This window comes from Dreissena polymorpha, chromosome 1 (genome assembly GCF_020536995.1).
Source record: "Dreissena polymorpha isolate Duluth1 chromosome 1, UMN_Dpol_1.0, whole genome shotgun sequence".
Classification (NCBI taxonomy): domain Eukaryota; kingdom Metazoa; phylum Mollusca; class Bivalvia; order Myida; family Dreissenidae; genus Dreissena; species Dreissena polymorpha.
This window is the reverse complement of record NC_068355.1, coordinates 52,247,550-52,275,511: the sequence shown is the minus strand read 5'-3', so window position 1 is coordinate 52,275,511 and position 27,962 is coordinate 52,247,550. Positions and strand designations below refer to the sequence as shown.

The 27,962-nt window shown below is 35.0% G+C and overlaps 1 protein-coding gene and 2 long non-coding RNA genes across 3 annotated transcripts; 2 read left to right on the top strand and 1 right to left on the bottom strand.

Moving 5' to 3' along the window:
- Positions 1-154: 154 nt before the first annotated feature.
- LOC127880834 (uncharacterized) lies at positions 155-8,075 on the bottom strand. The gene is made up of 10 exons (XR_008049750.1): positions 8,015-8,075; positions 4,346-4,465; positions 3,850-3,969; positions 3,426-3,628; positions 2,955-3,216; positions 2,671-2,795; positions 2,358-2,460; positions 2,056-2,097; positions 732-849; positions 155-453 (listed from the first exon to the last, which is right to left on the bottom strand). It is a non-coding gene; the product is annotated as an uncharacterized LOC127880834 (long non-coding RNA).
- A 5,334-nt stretch (positions 8,076-13,409) lies between these two features.
- Positions 13,410-14,199, top strand: LOC127832400 (uncharacterized). The gene is made up of 3 exons (XR_008026880.1): positions 13,410-13,476; positions 13,707-13,771; positions 14,056-14,199. It is a non-coding gene; the product is annotated as an uncharacterized LOC127832400 (long non-coding RNA).
- Positions 14,200-14,876: 677 nt separating this feature from the next.
- Positions 14,877-26,872, top strand: LOC127880795 (uncharacterized). The gene is made up of 21 exons (XM_052428221.1): positions 14,877-14,976; positions 15,296-15,357; positions 16,087-16,234; positions 16,709-16,765; positions 18,025-18,196; positions 19,152-19,260; positions 19,990-20,076; positions 20,315-20,533; positions 20,684-20,848; positions 21,242-21,321; positions 21,426-21,489; positions 21,616-21,798; positions 21,992-22,209; positions 22,364-22,655; positions 23,448-23,609; positions 23,887-24,061; positions 24,332-24,519; positions 25,123-25,386; positions 25,599-25,707; positions 25,970-26,108; positions 26,397-26,872. Exons 8-21 carry the CDS (start codon positions 20,369-20,371, stop codon positions 26,440-26,442), a joined length of 2,250 nt encoding a protein of 749 aa, XP_052284181.1. The 5' UTR covers positions 14,877-14,976; positions 15,296-15,357; positions 16,087-16,234; positions 16,709-16,765; positions 18,025-18,196; positions 19,152-19,260; positions 19,990-20,076; positions 20,315-20,368; the 3' UTR covers positions 26,443-26,872.
- The last annotated feature ends 1,090 nt before the right edge of the window (positions 26,873-27,962 follow it).

Here is a 27,962-nt window from a genome sequence, read left to right as displayed (position 1 = left end):
GGGTGATACTCTTGTCAAATATTCATCCAAATGTATGTTTTCTAATATTTGTTTAGTGGACCAAAGTTCAATATATAAAATAGTGGTTCATTTACAAATGTATTTATTTAAAAACAAAACTGGTGATTTATCTTTGTTAATACACGCACATGTATGTATAGAACTATATATATGTACAATGAGATTTTACAAAACCAAGCGTTTATCACGACTATAGTGGACCAAAGTTCAATAAATAAAATAAAGAATTGTTCATTTACAAATATATTTATTTAAAATCCAAACTGGTGAATTATCTTTGTTAATACACGCAAATGTTTGTACATATATGTACCATGAAATTTTACAAAACCAAGCGTTTATCACGACTTGCATTTGCTTGTCATCAACAGCGACGTTGCATGTCTGATAATGGCGGTTGTCAATCACTACAACGCCTGCATCAGCTCATAACTAAAGATTGAAAAGTGTTACCCTTATACTTACAAATAGAATAAATTAACCTTAAACAAATAAGATTTTAAGTATAATTACTGAACTAACATCTATGACATGACTGTTGCCTCAGGTAAATTTAAAAAAAAGGTATTTAAACGTTTTTTCCCAATATATATGTACTCAAATTTTACAAGATTTATTTTATATTGTTCATAGGTTCTTTGTAATTTTATACCTCAATACATACAAAAACGTTTAAGATGTACAATTGTACATTATTTAAAAACATATACCGATTTAAACGGGCTGCCTTGCGCTTTCGCTGTCGGAGACACAGGAAAGTAACTATGGTCACCAGTGTAAGCAAACCCGCAGCGGAGCCACCAATGATAATATAGAGTCTAACCAAGGCTGTGTAGTTATAACAGAAATCGAAAGCATGAGAGTTCATATCTTGTTAAGAAACCGCGTTATAAATAGATGAACATTTTTCCATTGCCATGTCTTCATATTTCCAGACAACTATAGAAATGGACTTGACAGAAACATAAGCAGGATGCAGGATCACGTGACCTTTTCGGTTCCACTTTTTAACTTTATTGGATTTAAACACGACGGTAAGATGTGCTTTATTTCAAATAACTTTTTAAAACAAGTTTTCTTAAGAATCTCAACTAGTGCATAAAACACAGCTTTCTATTTCCATTTAACTGCATTTATTGAACATGTATATCATTCATGCAACGTTAAATTGTGTCACCGATTTTAGACGTATTCAATGAGTTATTCTTATACCTTAAGATATCGCCACAAACTGAAAGAAAAGCTGTCTTTTATGCACTTCAGATGTTTGCAAATGTATTCCAATAACTTGAGATGTTTGCAAAAATAAAGTTCTTAAAGGGGCCTTTTCACGTTTTGATAAATTGACAAAATTGAAAAAAGTTGTTTCAGATTCGCAAATATTCGTTTTAGTTATGACATTTGTGAGGAAACAGTAATACTGAACATTTACCATGCCCTAATATAGCCACTATATGCATCTTTTGACGATTTAAAAACCTTTAAATTATAAAGCGTTGCAACGCGAAATGATTGAATAATTTGGAGAGTTCTGTTGTTGTTTAATTTTGTGAAACTACAAAGATTACTTATATAAAGTATAAAATACGTCTGTTATGCATACTTGGCAGGATGGCCGAGTGGTCTAATTGATTTTTTCTCCAGGACCCCAGGGGTCACTGGTTCGAGCCCTGCTGAGGGTTACTTTTTTTCTCTGTTTTTTAAATTTTATTTTTGATTTTTTTACTGGAGCTTTTTAGATCCAATGTTTACCTTTATCAATATAAAGCATTTAATGACAAACTTCAAAACATGCCAAAATCTGTGAAAAGGCCCCTTTAACGGTGTGTTTACATTCTGTCAAGCCCGTGTGTAAGCCCCTGAAAACCCCGTTGATGCTGCACCCTGGCAGTGGACTTGACAGAAACATAAGAAATAGCTGTGTTTTTATATGCATGTATAACGAATGTGATCAGAGTCATAACATGGATTTATTGCAGTATATTTAAAATATATATAGTATTATAATATTTAAACATTACCGCATATATTTACCTGAAATGACTATTGTAGTAGTGTGCGTATTAGGAGCTGGGCCTAAAACACAAAATAAGACATTGGAATACATATTTAAGGGAATTCATTTCATTACATGATTACTTTTTTGACTATCTTTATGTATTAGAAAGCAAAATCTCGATTCTAGTGAACATAATAAGGCATGTAAATTTACTTCATACAATAAAATTAATATAAGGGAGCATGCAATTACCAGGTTTTGAAAAACGTCAATTCTCAAATAAATCATATAATGATTTTCCCACTTTTAAATGTATTATATGCTTAAACTCGGTTACCACCGGGCCAGTGACATGCGTCAAAGGGCAGATGACATCGTATGCAGTCGCCAGCAGTTTCATTTGCGTGATTACATTCTCCGTCAACATAACATCCTGTGGTCTGAATAAGATTATGTCGACTAAAGTTTATAAAAAAAAAATTTAAAAACGTTACAATACTGTGTCATGCTTAAATCGAAAATTGATTACATGGAAAGAAAATAAGCGATACAAATAAAAGTTCGAATACAGTTGTTGTTGTTTCAAATAACTTCGCTGGCAAAATTGTATGATGTAGTATATAAACATACACCCAATATTAATATGCTACCGTATGGTTTGTGTCTTGGTGTGTTTCAGTAAATCCGGCCTCACATTAGCATGTTAAATCTCTGCATGTGGAAAATGCATCCCAACAATCACGAGAGGTAGTGCATTCCTCGTGCAATGTGTGGTCTGAGCATGGAAAGTAACACTATTTAATTCAACCGGGTGACGTCAGTGACTGGTAACAATAATGCGGACAACATATGGAAGTACACAAATAAGACGCTATATTGAAGAAATATCAAATTAAAAAAATGTTTTTTTAATCTGCATGTGTTGCCTAATTACCTAAAGTAATCCATACGTGGGCAACCGCAAACGCATCATTCGTGCTCTGTGAGTATTTACCGCCTGCAAAAACGTCTGAGATGCAAATGATTGCAGCCCTTTTGGCAAAGCTGTTTGGCTTCCAAAGTCTTAGCGTTGTGTTTGAATATGCGAATACGAGTCCACCATAGGTACATGGAGTTACTTTGCCGAGTCTATATCCTGACATGGAACCGCTGGCTAGAAACCGGAAGTTGTTATTGGGTCCACTGCGGGCAACTGCCTAGTGGATATAGGACATATTTCTGAACATTTTAGTTTTGTTGATGTCTTTCTTTCACATAATGATATAAATTCTTATATGATTACGAAAACACATGAAAACAAAATATTCAACCGCGAACACAAATAAAATGCTGATTATTTGTTCATAATTACAATATTAGTCCATAAGATAATAAATGCAATTAGGCCATATTTGAACTATTCTACCCAAAGTTGAACGAAATATTCGCGTCCACTTGTTTTCGCTGACATGAATTTTTCCTGGTCAAATGTTTCATTAGCCTGTGCCCCAAGAAGCATTTCCATCTTCTCCGTTGGTGACAATGTAAACTCCTTCCAAGCAAGAATTTCTAGCGTTCCATTACTCACACAAATACCAAACCCTGTACCGTCTTTTCCACAGAAAATATCTGAAATTCACCAATACATGAACATACACTTACTAGCGCGAGATGAAAAAACGCGATGATATTCAAGCGATTGAGGCCGAAATTCTATCAATCTTTATAAACGTATCTTTGTTTATAATTTAAAAGAAGCAGATACAATTTACAAGTGAGTATAACTTTGCAAAGTTTTAAATCATTATATCAATACACCGTTAGTATGAACCGTATCGTGTATAACATACAGTGCTGAGTATACCGCTGTGATTCTGTCCAAATTCTGAATGCCGACTCGTTGAAACCATAAACCACAAATCCGTGATGCAGACCGACTTCGTCAGTATTTGCGAAAATGAACCCTGAGCCTATACTTAAGAAAATAGCCATATTCGAAGAAATCGTTTTATTTCTGCAACATGTATTATGGAGACAAAACTATTCATTAGGATCGCAATACAAACAGAATCGCTTTCAGAGGCCACCATGCCGTACTGGATAGGGTTTCGCCTTGTGGTTGAGATTTCACGCTTTCGATCCCCACTTCGGGGCTTTCGTTAAATCTCCCCCAAAAGACACCTAGTATTGGTTTTACCAAGAAAACGCAGCGTTTCAATAAACCGTATACGTTCTATGCAATCGAGCAAAAATAATATGTTTTAACTAAATCGTTTTAAAATGCTTATCTATAAAGGGTTTTTATTGTGCTTTTATAAATATAAACGTATACAGTGCATCAGTTACCAATGGCGTCAGACATCAAAGAATGATTCGTCAAGGAGAAGTCATCAAGCCGAGTCCGCACTACTACAAGGCTGGGATACGTTCCAAAGTCGTGATTCACTTCCACAAGGCAGTCTTCTCCTGTGTTTTGAAAAGGAATGGATTGTCAGCAAATTGTCTTTGATACTTTTCCAAAAATACCAGTAATTTATTTTTCCTGATATTGTAGGATAAAAAAAGTATTTTGATCAGAAAAAGTAAATGTTATGCACCACTGATGACTCTATACAATTACATTTATTTTAGGCCGTGCTCTGTGAAAAGAGGTTTTAATGATTGAGCGTAAAGTGTCGTCCCAGATAAGCCTGTGCAGTTCGCACAGGCTTATCAGGGACGACCCTTTCCGATTAAACTAGAGTTTTGCTAAAAAAGAGACTTTCTTTAAACGAAAAATATCATAAATGCGGACAGTGTTGTCTCTAATAAGCCTGTGCTGACTGCACAGGCTAGTCTTGGACGACACTTTACGCTCAATGATTAAACCCTCTTTCCACAAAGCACGGCCCATTTAGATATAATTAAGTCGCTATAAAAATACTTTTCACTACATAAATATAATTGCGTTCATGATTGGCACATTTTCAATTTTGCATGATCGCGATCCATCAAATGGTAAAAAATTTAAACTTTGAAAAACAATTTCATGGTATATCGAAAAACAAATGTATGACTAAAGCCCCAGTCTCATACAGTTGATCCGGAATGTAAAACGTGTAGCCACCGTGAAGCTCCGTGTCGATCCGTGTAGGTCCCGGGACGTCCGATAATGTCCTTGGCGCTCCGGGAACTTTACAAAACTGCCGTATTGATCCGTGACGATTCGGGATGATAGCACCATCCGGGATGGTACTTGTAGCTGTCGTGTGTGGTCCGAGGACAGCCGTATAGGATCCGGGGACAACCGTATTTATGCCTTGGTTGTCCGTGTGCGTCATTGACAGTCCGGGAACACATTTCAGACCCCTGTCCTTCAAGGGCATCGACGGCAGTTGCACGGATGTCCCCTGTGCTACCGACGATGCAACATGGGCGATTAGATGACGAATGAGGACAAGCTGATGATGATGTGATGCCAGCTTCTAATTCAAAAAGCTCAGTTTGAATACACTATACTGATTGCTTACGCGAAGCTACGACAGAGAAATAGTAAATTCGCGGAAAAGGACTTGTCTAAACCAGTGATTAGAATGTAAAGGAGAACCATCTGAGTCAGACAATGGCTCGCAAGACCACCTGGCCTGGTTGATTACGTACGACTGCTGGCCGAAATCAAGAAAAAAGACGCAAACGGCATCTTTAATATCCTGCACATGGGCTATCAGATATACCATCAGATCCTGACACGTATTGAGCAAAGAATCAAACCGAACCGCATCTGACAGCTGGCATTAAGTTTGCGTTACCTAACATCGGGGACAATTACCGCTGCCTGATGTATGTAACACACAGCACCATCTTAAAGATCATTATTCAGGTCTGCGATGAGTATTTGTTGAATTTGCCGTGGAACCGATGTCCTGTCCTGAAATGCCAGATGAGTAGAAGAGCATCGTCAAACAGTTTGGCGACCTATAGCAGTTGATTTACTATTTGGTTGTATTGAACGGGAAGCACAACGCCGTACATTTTCCTCGGTGTGGTAGCCCTTTATACTACAACTATTAGCATTCCATAATCTTGATTGCCTTAGTCGACGCCGACTACAAATTCATTTGGGTTGAATTAGGCAGCAATGCATTTCGTTTTCATCATAGTGTTCTCAGTGAGCCAATCGGTCATGATGACCTCATGTTTCTCTGAAAGGACGAGGGGCGTCTTCTTTTTTTTTAGGCGTCAGTTTCCGTGGGTGGTGTTAATGGTTGTTGATCTACTTTTAAATGTAATGGCAATCTTGATATGGGCCTCGATCTTGTTTCTCCTTGTTGGTGCTGTTCTTCATCGTTAGCGGATGCTGCTCGTGACGATTTTTGGGGAACTTTGTGGCCCACTTTGTCAATACGCTTCAGTTTAGGTGACATGTTGACGTATCATATATGTATACGAGGTTACACCTTCGAGATTTGATTGCTGAGTGATGGAATCACCGAACATCAACCTGCTTTTATACTAATTATTGTCGGTCCGGCGCACATCCGGTTTGGTCCGTATAGATGCCGTGTTAGTCCGTGTCGTTGTCGTGTAGGTCCGACATGGTCTATGTAAATGCCGTGTTGGTCCGTGTTTATCCGTGTTTCTGCCGTGTAGGTCCGTAGCTCTGCCGTGACTTTCCGGGACAATCCGCGTGGGCGTCGTGTTGATGGCGTGTTGATGCCGAGTTTGGTCCGTATGGATACCGTGTTGTCATTATGGTGGTGATCTTAGGAAGACCGTCAACACTCAAAAGTCCCAAAAGGCCACGGATCGTGCCGGTTCGTCCCGGTTCTTGATCCGGGGGGGGGGGGGAATCCGGGACGAACCGGGACATCCATGCTTATATGGGACTGGGGCTTTACATAGCACAATACCTCCGGTGTAATTAGCACACTCATGTGTAAAATACCATGGTTGACATTGAAATGACCATGCTTCATCCACAGAGGGGGTATCACGTGATTATCAAGATGGTGACGTCCTTGCCGAGGCCGGTATTTATCGCCGTTTTATACCCTTTAATAACTTTTAAAGTCCGACCACTTTCCAGCCATATAAGCGAAACTGTTACTGGCGTTTATTTCATAGTAATATTTGCTCTATATCTCGACTTTACTCGGTGCGAATTTTCTTAGCGGGATGACCTAATTACGGTTCCACTAAGACAATTTACGGGGAGTAAACTCGAGATACAAAGCGAATTTAAATACGAAATAAACGCTTATCACTTTTTTACTGATATGGCTGGAAAGTGGGCGTCGTTTAAAAATTAAACAATAGAAATAAAGGGTATACAACGGCGAAAAATAACTGTCTCGGCGTGGACGTCGCCATTTTGACTATCACGTGATTACCCCCTCTGATCCATGTTCAACAATGTTTCATGTCGTGCTTTATTTCCGCTTTGGTGACTATGGTCGACTATTATCTTTGTAAACACCATGTATAATCTTGTTTCGTGGTCTTTACAAAATTACCTTAGTCAAACCTGTTTCGTACATCGTAATTTATTAATTTTATATCCGCCCCAGTACCTTAGCCAAAGATGGTTTTACCATGTTTATTGTGAAAATGATTACGAATGTGTATGATCTTGTAAATATTCATGTTAAATATGTTCCATAAGCGGCCATATTACCATGGTCAATCTTGGTTTGAACACGATCTTATGACTATGGGTTATAACGCGAACTTTCAAATAGAAATAGGAATGTTTCTGTTTGTCCGTAAACAAATACAATGATGATCATAATCATGATGGTACTTATGCTGCTGATGGTTCTAATGATGATGATGATGAGGAGGAGGAGGAGGAGGAGAAGGAAGAGGATGTTGTTGTTGATCAATTTCTACCCTCTAGCAGCAATACCGTTTGAGTTAAGTGCGCGATACAAAAATTAGACGGACGGGCAAATCTATAGTACCCGCTCAGCTGGATGTGTTTACATAAAAAAAATACGATAATCTGTCGATTAGTCCCTATGAAACGCTGAAACTAACCGTGTTGACAGCCAGATTGAAGGCTGATATTACCAACGTGGAAATCAGGTTCCGGTAGGGACGTGGATTTCCATGCGAAAATACGAACATAACAATCGTCACTTGCTTGGGAGTTTGGACCAATATACTCGGAATTGTTCACTGAAATCATAAATGCGGAATTATGGCAAGATTGCAACATACTAAAATTACACATGAATAATAATATTTATACATGTGTTTGTATGAATAATACACAAGTTTTTTCATCTGTTCAAGTATCGGAATTAAAAAATAAATTATATTGCTGCGTTCTATTTTACAACTCGAACAAGCGCACGATCTTAACCACTATGACCCGATTAATCGGGTAGGCTCTGGTTATTGTATACTAAAATTCGGATACGAATGTTTGCACCCGTTGCTACAAATATGCACACAAATTAAACACGATCATATAAAACTATTTACAAGCCACATACTAGTTAAAATTGCTTTTCCTGGCTCATGATCGTCACTGGACATCGTTGTGACCACGACGAATTCTTCGTCGTACAAGTACGAAACTGCTCCATATTTATCGTAAATGCTGTCGTCACGCGGAACTTCGCCTGAAAATAACCAATGAAAACGCATTTAAATTGTTCAAACTAAATATTAAAAATTCTTCTCTTTGCAGTTTTTAAACCAAATAAAGTATTTTCGATGAATTAATATTTAAACGATTGCCCTGATTGATATCGGCATAAATCGTGTAAAACTTGCTTGACAACTTGACGAACAAATTAATTAAACAGGAAATGATACACATTTTCACAGATTTAACAAGTAGTTCTTGCTGCGTTGCTTAACCTTTCGTACCCACCCATTCCATTGAAAACAAAATCCTTGTTGGGTCCATCAGGAGGTGTGGCCTGGACCTGTACTAATACGGGCACCTGCCCAAGGCCATGAGGAGCCTTAAGCAAGTCCTTGCCTGTCTGTACTGAGAGATACAGCCAGTCACTCACAAAGTCAGGGCGCTTCATTGGCCTTCCTAGTAAAATCAACAGTTTTGTTTCACAAATGAAAATCTGGTCGTTATGTTTAAACATAATTACATGTACAACACACATGTTCTTTATATTTAGGTAATAGGATACTATTAAAGTAAGATTAAAAATAAATACGATTGGTTTAATTTTAAAAATGTGCACATTTAACGTTAATGATTACGAGTATGCGTGCACATTAAATGTCTTGAAGGATTTGAGTAATGATTGAGTTTATTAAAGAGTATTTGACTCTATAATACAATGTAAATATAAGAGTGTTTTACATTGCACTCTTCATATAACAACATTTTAAATTAGTGCTAGACGCCAATCCAGTTCTGTTACTTGTAAATTCTAAGATGCAAACAATACATATAATACATTTATGTTTAAATATTAGAAAATCTTAATGACTGCGTATGATTTTTTATTAAAGAACTATGTTTAAATAGTAAAACGTCCTACCTTCGCCGATTATGTATGTACTACAAAGTATAAAACCACATGAAATCAATACACGACACAGCATCCTTTTAGCTACGAACATGGTGGTTCAATTAATTAGACAAGCAATCTAAGAATGTTAATTTGTTTTGCAAGACAATGGAAGATACGAAAACACTTATGTGCGTAACCTATTGAAGCACAGAAGGTTATCGCCGACACGGTGTTACTAACCGTACAGTTGTTAACATTTTATCTCCATGCAATATTGTTAATAGTACATAATGATGATTACAAATACAGATACGAGGATAAACTATACATGTAACACTTGATTAACAAATAAACTCAAGACTCAAAACTAGGATATGGTTTGCATGAACTACTCAAAAAGTTTAAAAGTTACTACTTTTTGTCATAGAACATATTATTTAGGTTTTAAGATTTTTATTGTATCTCTTCATGCTGTTTAGCATCAATTATTAATATTCTTATTTATTCACACTCAGGCTGTGATTAAAGAAACATAAGTATGTGGAAATAAGTGAACGTGAATATACTATGGCATTTGTTTAACTTAATGATTAATGTGATTACAATGTCCCATCTCAACCACTTGCATTAAGTAGTGCAGTGTGACACAAGACACTGTTTTAGCACAATTATGATTTCGTTCCAGTGGATGTCAATTGAATATCTTTTCTTTGAGTGTACGATTCAAGCAATAATGCTGATGATGTCAATATCCATAGCAAAGGAAATGGCAAAAATACGAAATAACATACTCCAGGCATGAACGTATACTGTTATATAGTTTTTAATAGTTTTATTATTATCTAGTTGGTTGGTGCTCGCAGAAGCCAAATAAAAACTTCCGATTTCTATAAAGCGGCTCCTTTTCGAGATACATACACAATCCGTTTTCTTCGCCGCTCAAATGGCAGACTCGTATTCGCCTATTTAAAAACCTTGTTTAGACTGTGGAGTCAAAAAACAGTGCCAGTCACTCTATTTTGGGTAAAGTGATGAACACAAGTTACGGAAAAAAAACATAAGCTTTTCGTTGTAACTAAATAACATCCATTAAAATCCCGATTTTAGTTAGAGTCTAAACCTGCTCCACTGCATGTTTGCTTACATTGGTGACCATAGCTACTGTTTTGTGTTTCAGAAAACGAAAGCGCAGATAAATACGTTAAAATCTATAAATGTTTACAAATACCTTTATACTTACTTGTTTAGTTTAATAAATTTAAACATAAAATTCCACGGAAAAAGAAAATATCGATATCAAGGAAATTGTTATTTTATGTGTGTATCTTTCACGATTTATTAACCCAATCACCTGAAAGTGAAGAAAACCATCGAAACCATGAATTAACACACGTTCTCATAATTAATTACTCTTTGTCGAGCAAAATAAATGTATCTTTAAAACATGTATAAACATTGCGGATGCTATACACAGTTGTTTTTAAACTGTGTGCTCTCAAACATGTGTTGTTGTTGTTGTTGTTTTTTTATAAATAATTTATTGTTAACAACAATATATTGATTGACTATTTAAAGAAAATAGTTTTACAAAATGCGATAGAATCGTTGAACATATTCATTAACAACTTCAATTCTTAGAATGATGTATTCAATTGCTTGTCGCCCTTAGTACCTGTAGTACTTGTACGCTACACAGAGCCATTGACATATGAAAAAAGAGGATCACTTCGGTCATCATCAAACATAACATAACATTGTGTATGTCATCCAATAATTTTCCGGAAACGCCAGCAGCGCAGTATTATGACAGAAGGGAGACTGTTTCGGGACATCAGAGGGCATCCGTCAATGCTGTCTTCTCTCCTGAGTCATGTTAAACCTTTTCCTTGAGAAGATGATGCATGAGACTATGTTATACCACAACACCTCTTTCTGTATCGTTGGAAGATCAATCTTCAACTTGACATTCGCTGATGACATTGACCTCATGGGTGGCACAAGCAGTGAACTCCAAGATCTCACCAAGTACGGAGAAGTCGAAGATAATGGTGACCAGCACGATCAACACCAGTGCTGACATCACTATGAACGGCAAGAAACTGGAAGAGGTGACCTGCTTCAAGTACTTGGGAGCAACCCTGTCCACGAATGATACCAGTGTTTCTGAGGTCCGTACAAGAATTACCAAGGCGACCGTCACCACCAAGTTCAGGCTCTACAAGTCCCTTATAGTCTTCATTCTGCTGTACGGCGTCGAGACTTGGATGCTCAAAGCGGACACTGACTGCAGGATACAGGCCTTTAAAAATAAGTGTCTCTCCTTATCTCCTACATGAACACAAGACCACAAGTACGTCCGAAACATGAATGCAACACTTGTTGGCCCACAAGGGCCTTTACTGGCGAAGGTCAAACAACGAAGGCTGGCTTTGTTCGGAGACGTCACCAGGACTGTGCTTCAGGGAAGGCCGCCGTCGATGCTCTCAGAAGAAAAGCTGAATGGACAACGTAAAAGAATGGAAATCACTCCCCATGGGAGAATTACTCTAAGCAGCCCACAACAGAACAAACTGGCGAAGGATTACTGTATCGTCGTCCCTTATGTCCGCCCAAGGGCCAACCGATGATGATGATGATGATGATGATGATGATGATGATGATGATGATGATGATGATGATGAGGAGGAGGAGGAGGAGGAGGAGGAGGAGGAGGAGGAGGAGGAGGAGGAGGAGGAGGAGGAGGAGGAGGAGGAGGAGGAGGAGGAGGAGGAGGAGGAGGAGGAGGATAATGATGATGAAGAGCAGCTTAATTTGATTTATCCTGTCACATGCCTTTAAATCAGCCCGATAACCAGGTAACCTAATATCACAAAAGATATTATGCTAGATGACCACGTGACCTCGAATATCCGTCAGTTGCTCTCCGCGCATGCGCATGCCTTTACTATTTTCTATTTATAAAATATACTTTTTTTCTGTTTAAAAAAATTCCAAATACATGTAAAGTACTGTTTGTTTAAACAATATTATTTAAACAGCATACTTTCGTCTTTGTGTATTGAATTAAATTCCTCCGACTTGCCAGATAACCATTCTCCATCCACGTCACCAACCTATTATTCTCTATTTATACCATCATACATCCCTTAACACAAGTATTGGGTTTTGAAGTTCAGCTAGCCCGCAAACCGGTTTTAACCCCAAAACGTTGCATTGACTGTTCCAAGAAGGTGATCAGGTTTTTATCATGTTAAGTTTATAGTTGGCGTTCTGTTATAAAGTAGTGGATTAAATTAATATTTGTTGTCTCCAAATAGTGTCTAATGTTTGATTATTTGCTATATTAATAATAACGTTGCGAAACAACTGATCTCGCGGAAACGTTTGACTACGGGGAATATTGCTATTCATACAAACAACTTGCAGACGTGTCATGAAAGAAAGACACAATAACATCGACGAGTCTTGGACTTTTGATTGTAACTAAAAGGTGGTCTTATTTGCAATGCAGAAATTTCTACATGTTAAGTCAGAAAACTTAAAACACAAGTTTATTATGTGTTGTACGTTTATAAACAATTTCAGTGGACTATAACATTATCGCTGTGTGTTTTGAAATGAAATACCCTATTAATTTTCATAACTTACTGTGTTAACAAGTTGAGAGCCACTGATAAGAAAGCGTTGTAAATCAGGGCAGAAGACATTACATGAATCACTATATCTAAACCAAAAACATGAAATAAAGGTCTGTTAAATCATGCAACGTCAGTTTAAGTCCCATAATTTATTGCAAATAAAAATGTGACTCAAGATTTCGAAAAACATAAAACTTCAACAAAGTAATAAAAAAATCAACTTAATAACAACGTATGTATTATTTCGGGTATAAAAGATGAGAATCACGGTGATTAGCGCACTTTAACGCTGAGTTTAATTGCCGAGTGCTCTGTTGCTCGATGATGAAGATCTACGGGTTGATATACGCGTTCTGCTTGTTGCACAGCTGCCGTACGTTTCTTCACCCGAGCGTTTACTAAAATATAATTATTATGTTAAATCTTTTAAACTAATATGCGGGAAATTAGTTATGTGACGGATTTTTAAAGCATTACATTTCAAGTCGTAATTTGATGAAGATTAAGTCGTTATTTTGTTACACGCGTAATCAAAATGTTCGTATTGTAACTGAATATATGTATGAGGATAAGTTGTATATATGAATTAAACTTTTATTTAAGATGGATCCACAACATCATGGTGGTCGTCGACAACAACAGAACCAGACTCCACAGCACAATCGACAGTAAATATAATATTTCTCATTGTGCAGCTGCATTGTAACAAGGACTTTTTGACTTTTTTAATTGAAAAGAAATGATTAGATTTTTATGTACGCATCAATAAATTGCGTTCCTTTAATTCTGTATATCAAAATATATTGGCATGAAACTATTAACGTAATGATGTTGATACATCGTATTACACATCAATTGTCTATATACATCACAGCGAAAAAAATGGCAAATTATAAGTGTAGCTATATAGTTTCATAAAATGATCTATTTTATATACAATGTTCTTGCTCAGATTACACCATCTACAACATCGTGGTGGTCGACAACAACTTGGTGGTCATCCACTGCCCATTCTACACCATCGTGGTGGTCAACAACAACTTGGTGGTCATCCACAGCTCAATCTACGCAATCGTGGTGGTCGACAACAACTTGGTGGTCATCAGCCGCTCAATCTACGCAATCGTGGTGGTCGACAACAACTTGGTGGTCACCCACTGCTCAAGCCACAACAAACGATAGCGGTAACTCCATGAGTAACGTACTTTAAGCAAAACATTATTTTTTTAATTACTTATATTTAAACATAGCAGTAAGCATAAATGAAACGCTAACCCAATCATATATTTCGGCACATGTTATTTCGAATGTCGCTCTCAATCTTTTGAATCTGTATCACTATAAAATGTTTTATTTTATAATAAATAGGATTTAGATGATTTTCATTTAACGTTGTTTTATTTACGTATATGTTGAAGTTTTGTATTTGCTTAAAGGGGGAATAACGTCATCGTGGTGGTCGTCGACAATATATGGGAGTCCCTCTGAAGAAAACCAAACAGTAAAATAAACATTTAACAAATGCGTTTCTGTTTGCATGCATATTAAGTATCATAAGCGAAGCACAATTTGCGTCACTGCAGTGTATTCTGTGTGAAACAGTATATTCATATTGAAGGATATTTAATGATGACATAACGCTCTAAATCCAGTATGTATTACTATGATACACGGAATATATGTGAATAATATTTGTATTATTGTTTTATGTCAGGTACAATGGATTGTTAGCCTTTGTATACATGTACATCACGTTTATATATCTAGACAACCACGCCTTGGTGGGAGTTTACTACGACAATAGCATGGTCATGGATAACAACAACAACAACAACGAGTTGGTGGTCATCAACAGCCACATCTTCAACAAACGGTAGAGCTGACACTTGAATAACGCATTAGTACTAAACTAATTAATATATGATACCAAAATATACTTTGTCATAAAAAGAAGCATAAATTTAGCATAATTCTCGTCACATATTAGTAATATTGGGCATGAACTTTTTATTGTATTGTATGGTTCTCTCGCATCAGTTTTTACATTGATACCAATTGCAAAGTTTTTTGGTACTGTTAAGTATTTGAGACGTCAACGCCATTTGCCGCAATTATGCATGTTTTACGTTGACGTTATCATCATTATTGTTGTTTACTTTTTTAAATTGAAAGCCTAGTTTATTGGATTAAAGGTGGACATACAACATCATGGTGGTCGTCCACACCCCAGTCTCATTCCACACAAACAACAACAGTAAGTATGCGTTTTAAAAAATGCATTTCCGATCAATTTAAATTGTAATGTCCGAATTCGTTGTATTTATACCTTGAGTGTATCAATATGTTATTATTACATGTCATTTGTTCATGATGTTTAGACTAACAACAAATAACCTCGCAAAATATTGCAAAATTGACATTTTGTTTAATTCACACATGGAGGAAAAACACGAAGAGAATAACATAAGCAGAATTTGCAAATACAGTACACTATTTGTGCAATGAAATACTTAGACATTATGTGAGTGTCGCAAAAAAAATAGTTTAAGCTCTGAGATAAGTTTGAGACATGTTTATCATTTATTGCTCATTCATCATATGTTTAAAAAAAAACGTCTATTTCTTGGGTTTTATGTTTACGACATAAATCATCATTTTTGTTTTGTCTAATTCAAATACTGATTCACATGAAGAATACATGTAATAAGTTGGGTCGATTCAGATTTAATTAGTTTAAGTATTTCGCTTGTTTGTGCAACCTTTCAATCGATTGCTTTTTAAAACGCTGTATATTTAAATGTGACGTAATAGAAAAAAAGCACCACACACAATGGAAAGAAAAGTCATTTTTGTAATTTTAAGCGCGTCATACTATGCTCAAAACATTCGAACGCTCGTCAAACCTATTACTTATATGTTTTGAAGTCACGCATTATAGACTATCAAAAAATAATGTGTAATACGAGTTTATAAATATTCATAGACAACACCGCCGTCGTGGCCGTCAACAGCAACAGGGTGGTGGTCAACAGCGACCTCCTGGTGGCCATCAAATACTACTCTTTCAACACCATCTACAACAACTGCTTTGTGGTCAACTACTCGAGCACCTACAACAAATCAATCTACACGTAACCGATCATTTAATTTGTATAAGACTTAAAGTAAACTTTTATGGTATTTCAGATTGAGTTTTTAGTCAATTAAACTAGATTCGATCATATTTAAAAAATAACTGTTTCATATAAAGAAAGGCATAGTCCAAATAAATTTGGAAGATTTCTTCCCTTGAACATCTTTATTTAAGTTTGAAATCATGTGTGTATAATAAAACAAAAAAGTTTAATCGACTTACATACCCTATTTTGTTTTAAGATATTAGTGGAAACATATAACGTTTTTGCCCGATGGCTTTACTTGAACAGTCATGCAATATGCCGTGCACTATTGAAAGGTTACCAACATACAGTTAAATGTAAAGGTTCTCAGAAATTTAAATGAACATGGACGCGTATACTTTTTATATGTCCATAGATATAAATATGATTTATATTGTCTATTATTACCATAAGCGATTATTGATTCTGATTGTTTCACATACACAGATGGGTGGAACTTCACGACAAGCTCTGTACTCAATACATCGACGACAACAAATCCAGGTAGACGTTTTTATGTATTTATGTTGTTAACATTAATAGTGTATAAAAAGCAAAATGTATTTTATCACCCTATATTGATCTTGATTCTGAGTAGATCACAAATATAGATGGGTGGAACTTCGCGACTACATTTAGCGCTTTACTCAATAAATCGACGACTGAAAATCAAGGTAGACGTATTTGTTAACATTAATATCGTTAACATTAATATTTTATATAAAAAATGGTTATAGGCAATTATGTTAATGATTATGCCGTTGTAATTCACGGTAGTAATATATGTTTACAGGGGCCTTTTGACAGATTTTGGCATGTATTGAAGTTTGTAATTAAATGCTTTATATTGATAAATGTAGCCATTGGGTCTAAAAAGCTCCAGTAAAAAATCAAGAATAAAATTTAAAAAATAAAAAAGTTACCCATAACAGGGCTCGAACCACTGACCACTGTAGTCCTGGAGTAAAATGTCTCACTTAGACCACTCGGCCATCAGTACTCATACAATGATTGATGTATTGTATACTTTATATAAGCAATCGTCGTAGCTTCACCAAATATAACGACAACAACAGAACTCTCCAAATTATTCAAACGTTTTGCGTTGCAACGCTTTTTAATTTTCATGTTATTAAATCATCAAAAGATGCATATAATGGCTATTTTAGAGCATGGTTAATGTTCAGTATTGATGTGTCCTCACAAATATCATAACTAAAATGAAAGTTTGCGAATCTGAAACATTTTTTTTTAATTTGTATGACAATTTTTAAAATGTTATCGTGAAACATTCAAAATGGCACAATTGTTTTTAAAGCAAATGTCGCGTTTTTCCACCAACACAATATTTAAAATGTTTATTTAGCACAATAAAAACGATTTAATATTGATATGACTGAACGTGTTGGGAATGTCTGCATGTTTCAATAGGTGTTCCACTCTATCTCACATGCGATTATTATACATTTTTCTTTTCAAAGCAAATAAAATAACTCCTAAATGTAACTTGTAAATCATCAGAAAATTTATAGTTTAAATGCAATGTTAATTCCTTGGTATAAAGCCGTTGTTAAATGCAATGGTCCTTTTATCGTTAATTTATGATATGCACACACCAGAAGGCATGCGATCACTACATCTGCAATGTTTACATTGTCTGAGGCCTAACTTAGTTATTACCTTTAAAGTGGTACATACAATAATGTCGTAATAATATTTTTTGCAAGACAAATCTCTTGTCAATGTAAAATACTTAATTTCAGGAATCTTACCCCCACCTGCTAATGTCAGCATTAAGTCCATAGACATTCTACCCACACTGTCGTATAGGGAACAACTTGACGAAACTACAAGTGGTGCAATAACTTACACTCCTTACATTGTATTTAAGTGCCACTTCATTTTAGACGGCAGCTTTTTCTATTTCATAGATTGGTAAGTTTTTAGAGTTAACAACTAGTATATTACAATCCTCTTTTATCTTTAAGCAAAAAAAACTAGTATTGATTGTTCTCAATAAATATTCAAGGTTGTAAACTAAAAAAAACACACTATGTTTTGATTGTTCTCTATAAATATTGAAGGCTGTAAAAAAAAAAACGCTTAAGTTTGTATTGTTCTTAATAAATATTGAAGGCTGTAAAATAAGTGAAAGGGTTAATGTCAAAGTAAACGCCACAGAAGGCAAACGCAATATCATAGGGAACTAAAAAAAGAATATGTATTGTTCTAAATAAAAAAAGTATGTCTATTATTTGATGTTGATGTTGTTGCTTTTCAAATTTATCAAAATACATTCTTTAGTGTTTTCATAAATTTATACTTAACCCATTTATGCCAAGCGTCTAGAAAAAAGGCATTGGCAAACGAAGACCCAGATGAGGCATGATGCGGCGTCTCATCTGGGTCTGCGCTGTTTGCTTAAAGGAATTTCTGTAAGAAATATTCTAAATATAGAAATAAATATACTAGACATCCCTTATTTTGGAAATAGATTGATCCAATTTAGAAGGATGGGAGAGTCCACTAGGCATAAATGGGTTAACATATATGTTCCCAGATGACATGGACACTTCAACGTTATAATGTATAAATTACTGTTAAGGCATGCTTTCAGTGTTGTTCATATAGAGTACATGTATATAGCTTTAATATGTTTGTTATAATGTTGTATAATTGAAATAAATGAAATCAAATTACAATAATAAAAAATGAAAACAATAGGCAGAATGTGTTAAACATTGAATCAATATTGTCGAAAGTAAACAATAATTTAATTATCGTGAGATTATATATAATGATATAATTTTAGTACTTGACTTCAATTTATTCCTTACAAAGGATCAAATACAATTGAATGCAGATAATAATCGGATTTAGTTTTCGTCAGGTATGTGAATGGTGTGGCCTACAAAACGTTTGGACCTTCCAGGAATTTAGACGAGCTAGTTTTGACAGATACTTATTTAGAGAATGATAAAATATCCCCAGGGATTGACGTAAGTGGTTCTTCGTTTCTTATCTTTCATATCTTTCATACAGTATCTAGTATGGGTGACAAATAGCGACAGCAACACAAGCTCCAGATGTTTAAATAAAAGATAAATCTGTTTATATCAGAAAGATGTCTCTTTTTGGCAAGCGACGTATCAACGCAACACGGCGCAAAAAAAACACAATTCAAACAAAAGTATATTGAATCAAACAGGGGACACACTCTGTTTCTGAGTATATTATATTTTAATCAGAGACCAGTGCAAATCATACGCGGTCACATGTCAGGGGTTTTGAAAGTACGCATCAAATTAATTATTAACAATCGCTTATCGTGGCAATTCGGTTGGCCGGACAACGACAACAAGCGAGGCATGGTATTGTAATGCGCACGGGGGTTAAAAGGTTATGGTTATGGTTAGTGTTATGGGTCGGGTTAGGGTTAGGATTAGCCTTAACCCATACCTTAACCCTAACCCGACCCCTAACACTAACCCTAACCTAATCATAACCCAGGGGTATCTCCCCTATACCATGCCTCGCTCGTTGTAATTGTCCTCTTCCCTGGCAATTCGTTTGGCATTTGGAAAAACACGTTCACACATGCTCCAAAAGACGTATATTGTTTGAATAATTATATAACAACACATTTTTACATTAATCCACTACACAGTGCATGTAATTCACTAACGATATTATTTACGGTTTCATACAAATACAGTCATTCGTTTCAGATATATTGCGGGGTTCGTGTTGCCAGTGATGAAACTGGTAGGACAACACCGTCTTTCAATAGTACTGTTTTCTTTGCAGGACTTAAGGTTTGAATATAAATATTTTCAGAGAAATGCTTATTTCTTAAAAACATCTTTATAGTACGCTCTGTTTAGAATGTATTGAACTTTGGCTGTAAATTATATGACAATATTGATTAAGTTTTTAAATCGAACTGATTTTGTAAAAATTACAAAAAGAAAGTACATAATGATACCCGTGTTTTGCAACTATATTGCCTAGTTCAGTTATATACTGATATTCATTAAATAAATAATACTTAAGATTGTTGGGAACCGGACAAGCCTTTCACAAGACACTGAAGCAAGTGTCCGATTGATGTCTACCGTACCGATTGGCTGCAAGTACAACAGCCATGCTCCTAACACAGATTGCTTCTTGGATCTGCAAATATACGATCCAGCTGGATACAAATGCAATCAAGGAAATATTGTGCAGCTGAAAGTCATGCCAGACAGTCAGTTTTGCGGACAGAAAATCAAGGTTAGTACTGAAACAATTGCTGGACAATCGTGAAGCGTGTACGGATTTCACATATATTAATGAACGTTTCTACAATACGTTAATTCTCGGAGCATGTTGGTACGATCCACTTATGTTCACTTTTTATTTGCTTACTTAATTACAATCAAGGGTCTGAAAAGGGGTGACTTCTGGAACATCTCTGCGATTTACGAAGTTAAAATACAAACTGTGGACGAAACTCGAAACGACAAAAGTAGATATTCTCTACACATGCTAACTGCGACAGATTTCGGACACAGATGGTTCAGTAACTATAAGCTTGGCGCCGTCGACGTAAGTAACTGTTAATGTTTATTTGTTGCTCATATCTAAATAATACTATATATAGTTAAATAGCATAACAAAAACTACGTAAGCAATGTGAATCATCAGCTACGTTAGCTAAAAGTACCTCATATACGCATTCATCAGCATGTCCGTTGCAAGTGAAAATAACTACTGTAAACAATAATTGAACACACAGGTGTTTAGCGTGTGGCTATGATATTTATAAGTGAAAACATAATTTTGAATGAAAAGTAATCAAATTATAAAGAAAAATCAACTTCTCTGAAACAAAAAGTTAACGATCAAATATATTTTTACTAATTAATATCATAGCCACACGCTAACCACATCTGATTGAACACATAGACACAAACAAGTAATCGTATGTTGCATTTGTAGGTTGATGTTCAAAAAGACAATACATATTCAAGAGTTTGTTACTCTCACGTTGATCCACACATGAAAACTGCAGATGGGCAGTAAGTTTCATATTAACTATATTTTGGATTAGTTAATTGAAATAAAAAATCCGAAATCGATATATTTATGTTTGAACTGTATCGTGGTGATTTGTTTTGTTTAGATACTACGAAAATCAAGAAGATGGAGAGTATCTTTTGTACAAAAATGTAAAGTATGGAATTGAGGTATGTTGTATTGAAATGTCGGCAAATGACACTGCTTTGTATATGAAAATGTTTTATTGAGATAGCTGTAATAAAATTAATATTATAACTAGTTCTTGTGCAACGATGTAAAATGTTTGTTCAAAGGTACAAGAGAAGTACAAACGGTGCAATAATAACTATGCTTTGTGCACCTGCGGCATAGCGATCAAGGCGGGTGCGGATGTTTTTATGATCAACACCTGTGGCACGGCAGTTTTTACTGGGTTTGTGAGCTGTAGGGACGGTGGAATTCTAAAGATCGTCAACCAGGGAACCAGGCAGTTTTACGTAAGATTTACTGCTTTTTTATCCTAATGAAAAACATTAGCACGTGTTAAATGTTCAACTGCTATACGTTGACAAAAACTTACAGAGCAGTTTCATTTTTTTGTTATCTTGCCTTTTTTTATTTTTGCGATGAACTGATTCACAAGTATACACATTTCATTCAATGCAAAATAGAAGCTCGATTGTATTACAGGTGTACACGCCAATAGGTACGTGGATTGATATTTATATGCATGGGTCCTCGTATATAAATACAATGAACGTAGACATTTATATGGCTCCGAAGGATAAAAAGCAAACGGAGGGCTTGTGCGGTTATTTTGACGGAAATAACGCCAATGATTTCCGCACACGCAACGGAACGACAATATCAGCTTCATCATATCCGTATGCGTTTACAAGAAGTTGGAGGTATACCGCTTAATTATATACCTTATTAAAATCAATGAAAAATAATCGCTGCATCAATTAATGAAATACAATGCAACTGACTAAAATTGTATTGTTGTAGTATGCTTTGCTATATGAATATAGCAATTGATTTCCAATTTTAACATATTTGCAGACTCAACGACGACGAAAACCTCTTTAAAACGGTGCGACCACCTCTTCGCAAATGGTCCGAAACCAACGGAATGTACTGTGTTTGTGACCCGCCCAGTACACGCAATACATCCAGAGGGGTGTGTGCTGAAACCCAGTACATGAGATGTCCGCGGTACGAGGCCACTACCCAGAAATACTGCCGGTTCTCGGGGAACAGAAAGAAGAGATCGACCGTTATGAAAGAAGAACGCGAATTACTTCGATTACTAGCACTAACGAAGCAATCTAAGGAAGTACATGACCTTAAAAAGGTATTTATTTTTGTATGTAAGTGTTATTGACGACCTTGGTCAAGTGTTTAGTTTTTTGCCTTTGATTTCGCATCGAAACTTTATAACAACGACAAAATTCACATTAATAAAACTACTTTTAATTCTTGACATTGATGTGAATCGCTTTATAATTTTATTCCGTTCAACATTCTGTCGCCTTAACGCAATTGAAGGTACACGCCTACCAGTATATACAATATATATAGGATATGGCATGAGTTGTCATATCATACCATATTTTATTAAACGAGTTCAGGAATTGTGTTAGTAAGCGAGCCAACGAATTTCCTGGACGAGTTTAATAAAAATATGGTATTATATGAAAACGAGTGTAAGATCTTTTTATCACATGCTTTTAAATGAGCAAATTAAATAGATATTTACGCAAACATAATGATAAATCCTGAATGCTGTTTACATTTCGTGACGTCATTTGACGTTGCAACGTCATTTCAGCAAAATAACAAAATGCGATTGGTCAATAAACAAAAACTAAGACAATGAAAACGATATTACACATGTGTAAAATAAAAATATATATAATGGTTATATTACATGGGAAACAGGGTATGGCATGTGATAAATACACAATATAAAATACCCAAAATTTATTAAACAACTTGCACGAACTAGAACTATTTTCAACGCATCAATTGTTAGTTGTATTACTATTTGCATTTAATTTGACGTCTGATCGCCAAAACAATGGTTGGGTTTAACATATTATAATCAATTTTAATCTTTTTGTAATGTTTGTCATTTCTATTATAGAGAAGCGAGATGAGCGTTAATGGATCAAGTATAGATGTGGAGGTGGCGCGCAGGCATTGCACGGCTGCAATAAACGGTTCCGTCGCAGTGTCGAACAACGCAGAGTCTTTAGGTGGCGAAAGCCCCGATGAGGTCATCAACCAATGCATGTTTGATGTACAGGTGCGATTGTGTTGTGTTTAAGTTCATTCAAATATTACCGCAACTGTTACAATTGTTGTTTCAAAGAAATTATAGCTAAACATAGATACACATCAATGAAAGAATATTGATAGTTCAACCATTATAATGACTAAGAATATATTTAAATACTATTGTATGCGTTTTAAACTATCATGAATTAATTAAGCACATGTCAATAGTAAATCAACATAGATATTGGTTTAAAAGTATTTCATGAGATATAAAAATGCTATTATGACACTACAATGGATTGCAGGCTGGCGACGATCTTTCGCTGGCACAAGTTCACATAGATTCACTGAATGGACTTGTTGAGAAGGAACTCGCTAAGGATCCAGAATATGTTGCTAACAACGCTGATAAAGTCCAAACATTCATTAAAAACTCTTGTCCTTCAAATTGCAGCGGACAGGGGGTATGCTCGGATGAAGGTAACAGTCATGTTTGACATTATAATTGTATTATTTTGTTTAATTGTAGGGCTTACAGACGTAACAATAACCGTCTTTATTGATAGTTCTAGTAGCGAACTTATGAATAGTTATTTCAGAAAAAAAAACATATTTATAAAGTGTCATAAAATTAACGGAATATCGTTTTAAAATTAAGATAAAATTACAGAACCAATTAATAAATAGTGCATACGGTTACAAGTCTTTTATAAAAACTCATTACACATGAATTGATTTCTAAAATTTTAGGAACCTGCATATGTAGCAAGTACACACATGGTTCAGACTGCAGTATCGATGAGAGGGTGGCATTGATAATTGACGACATAGAGGGTGGAGGTCTCTGCAACTTGACAGATGGAGACGGATGCACTTGCTTTTACGTCAGGACCATGAATTTACTACAGAACTTTTCATGTCAGATAAACACGAAAGTCGTAAGTCAAGTGTCGAAACACAATTGGCTTTGTTGAGGATTTTTCTGTGTTCAGGCTTTCAATTAAAAAAATATATAGATCATCTAGCTATTATGTGTTCCACAATATGTGAACGTGTGTTTTCAGTCATTCGATAAAAAAAGAAGATTGCATGCAATATATATTCATTTCCATCATTATGTGCATCGGTATACATTTTCTCAGCAATATTAATTATCAATATGCATATTAAATAAGTTGTTATCAATTTGTATTGATTTACTAAAATTAAGGTAATTGTTAAATTATGTATGCACCGCTGAAATGAATAATAATAATAATTAATTATAATAATCTTAATAATATTATTAATAATGTTTTAAGATTACTATGATCATTATTATTATGATAATAATATTTATTATTATTTTTACAATAATAATTATGATTATTTTCATTATTTTAATTACAATCATTTATTTATTATTATTGTTATTATCATCATTTATTATCTTAAATATTAATAATGTAATACCTCTATTAATATATAACATATAAAAATGTAAGCTATGAAAATATTACAGCAAGTGACAAATACACACTATATTTATTTTATTTTGTAAGGGATTGACAGATGGTACCATATTAGATAAAACGCCAGTCCATTTATCGGGTGAATATGACGACATGTTTACCGGTGTGTGCTGCGTACAAGCATCTGAAGATCCATCAAGGGAAAGACGCTCTGTGGCGGAGAGTCTTTTGTTTTGGAAAAAGTATGATATCGCTATAAGCAACGATGGGACAAACTTTGGAAGCCCTGTGTCCATGATTGTATTTGATTCTGTTTGTCAGGAAGTTTTAGACCTAGGCGAAGTGACATTAAAGGTAGAGTAGACGAATTATATTAAACCATTTAGATAACTGTGGGACGTTTAAGACTCACGTATAAGAAACAGAAAAAAACTAATTAGAAGTGATATTGTTTACACCACATATTTTAACAGACTTTATCCAGTATCACACAATGCTTTAGTTTCGCTATATCATGCAAGTAAATAATAAACTGTTTTGAAAACATTTTTTACAAAAACCTTCAGGACGACTTCTGTTTCATTGACGGGACCTGCGTAGCATCATACGGTTCACATATCAGTGATGAATGCTATCAATGTGAGCCGAGCATCGACAAATACGCCTGGACACAAGGTAAACAGTCATTAAACACGAATATTGTCTTCATTTTGATTCACAATATGTTTCAAGGACATCAAAGTATGTATATTTATTTAATAATGTTACTTGCGTGTGAGTGTTTGCAATGCATATGGTGTTCGTTTAAACAAGTCCACATTACTATGCTATTATTTCTATGTTATCTTTAGCGTATACCATGGAGCAGAAATCAGCATAGTGTAAGTTAACAACTACTTCTATATGCACTGTATTCGTTATGTTGTGTTATTTTAAGTTTGTGAGCCCGAGAAACCGCAAAATCAGACGGCCGTGATAATTAGCGTCGTAGTTGGCTTCGTGTTGGCGGTTGCTTTGATAATTAGCGGAATTGTCATCTGGAAACTGAAGATTCAGCCACGGATGAAAAAAACGAGGTAAGCAATGTCAAACTGACAGGTCGATTAAAAAAAATGCTGTGCTTTAAGTCTATAGTATATATAGTAGTGTTTCTTTAACTTATTTTACTTAATAACCACAATAGTTAGTGCGTAAAAGTAAATACAGGGTCCACAAAGATAAAAGCTGATAATAATGCGTGTTCGTTGAACATTTCGAAGCATATCCATAATTATTATGATATTATCAGCGTTTATCCTTATCCAGCTAGATCTATATATATATATAATTGTATACAAATCTCATGTTTCTGTTCATTTTTTCAGATCTGTCAATGTCAGTCAACAGTTTCATTCCGAAAACATGAACTGAAACAGGAAAACACTGTTCGTCGACGAAAAACATTTGTATAATCATTCCAAATATACCATTTTACTATTTATCTGAACCAATGTATTTCCACATAGAATCTACAACGTGGTATGGTCTGTTTTTCAGCATTCCAAGGCGATGACCCCAGTTTTACAAATTTAAGCGTTTGTACTTACCATGAACAACTTCGGTCAATGATGCTGATGCAACTGGAATTTCATTTGGTTTATAAAAGCATGTTTAACCAGAACATTGTATTTACCATTAAAACGTGGTCTCGACGTTTCTCAAGACTCTTTACACATATAATTGTCAATACACGTTTGGGCAAATTATACACAACGTGATCATCTATTAGAGGCCAAAGATTAATGCCGTCAATACGAAATTGTGTCAAGATGTGTTTGAGTTACAATAAAATTTCTCTATACATTGCAGCATTACAGCATTTGTATTAATTATATATTTTTTTTAATTTAAAACAATCTGGCTGTTATTTCCTAGACATAATTTCTTTCTGCAAAACTGAAAACTAACTTACATGTATTGAAGCTGACTCATGATTTCATTTTCAGGTTGTACAAAATACCAAAATGTCAACAAACGTGTTTGTCTATTTTTGTGATATCTTATTTTATCTTTTGATTGTGTGTTGACTACCTTTTTGTAGTCTATTCAATTTTCTTTGGCGTATCTAACTGTCGAAAAAATATTCTTTGAAGAGTAAAAGTTTTATTTTATATTAGGACAATAAATATAACACGAACATACCCAACGAAAATAGTATTTCTTATCGCTCTTGACATAATTTTATGTATGGAAGCATCGGTCCATTTCACATTTAATACACTGTTCAAAAAAGCACAAAGCAAACGCATGGTACGGAAACTAGTCAACGGTTTCCAAAATATTCCTTCCCTCATACAACGTCCTTATATATACACGTATTTAAAATGTATATTACAAATTAAATTGTAAAAACAAATGGACCTTAGGCGTTCAAAGCAATCTTCCAACGAGGTTTCACTCGATGAATGTCGAACAAAACATATTTTCGTTTATTAACAACAGGCTTACGACTTAATGTAAAAATGGTTTAACATAAAACGCAATTTTCAATTCCAAATAATCCAAAAACCAGCATTTCTTGTATTCTGACCTACGTATAAAACACCTTTATAATTTCGCATTTAAAAAAAATTACGGATGTAAAGTGTTATTCTTATTAATTAAATACAAGTGAAATAAAACTAACACAAATTCAGGATAAAAATAGGTTAACTGCTTTTAAATAAATGTTTATAATAATATAATTTATGGAAAAAAACATGTTATTTACCATCATATATTTTTGAAACTAATGTGTGCACTTGCCATGTCATTTTTCCACAATAAAGCATCTACCAATCACGGTTTCGTCCATGTTAACATTTTGAACGACCCGAGTGAAAAGTTTGTAATCTTCTGTCAATATGAAAACTGTTTCGATAAGTGTCTTTTTTTTAGGTAAAATCAGTATG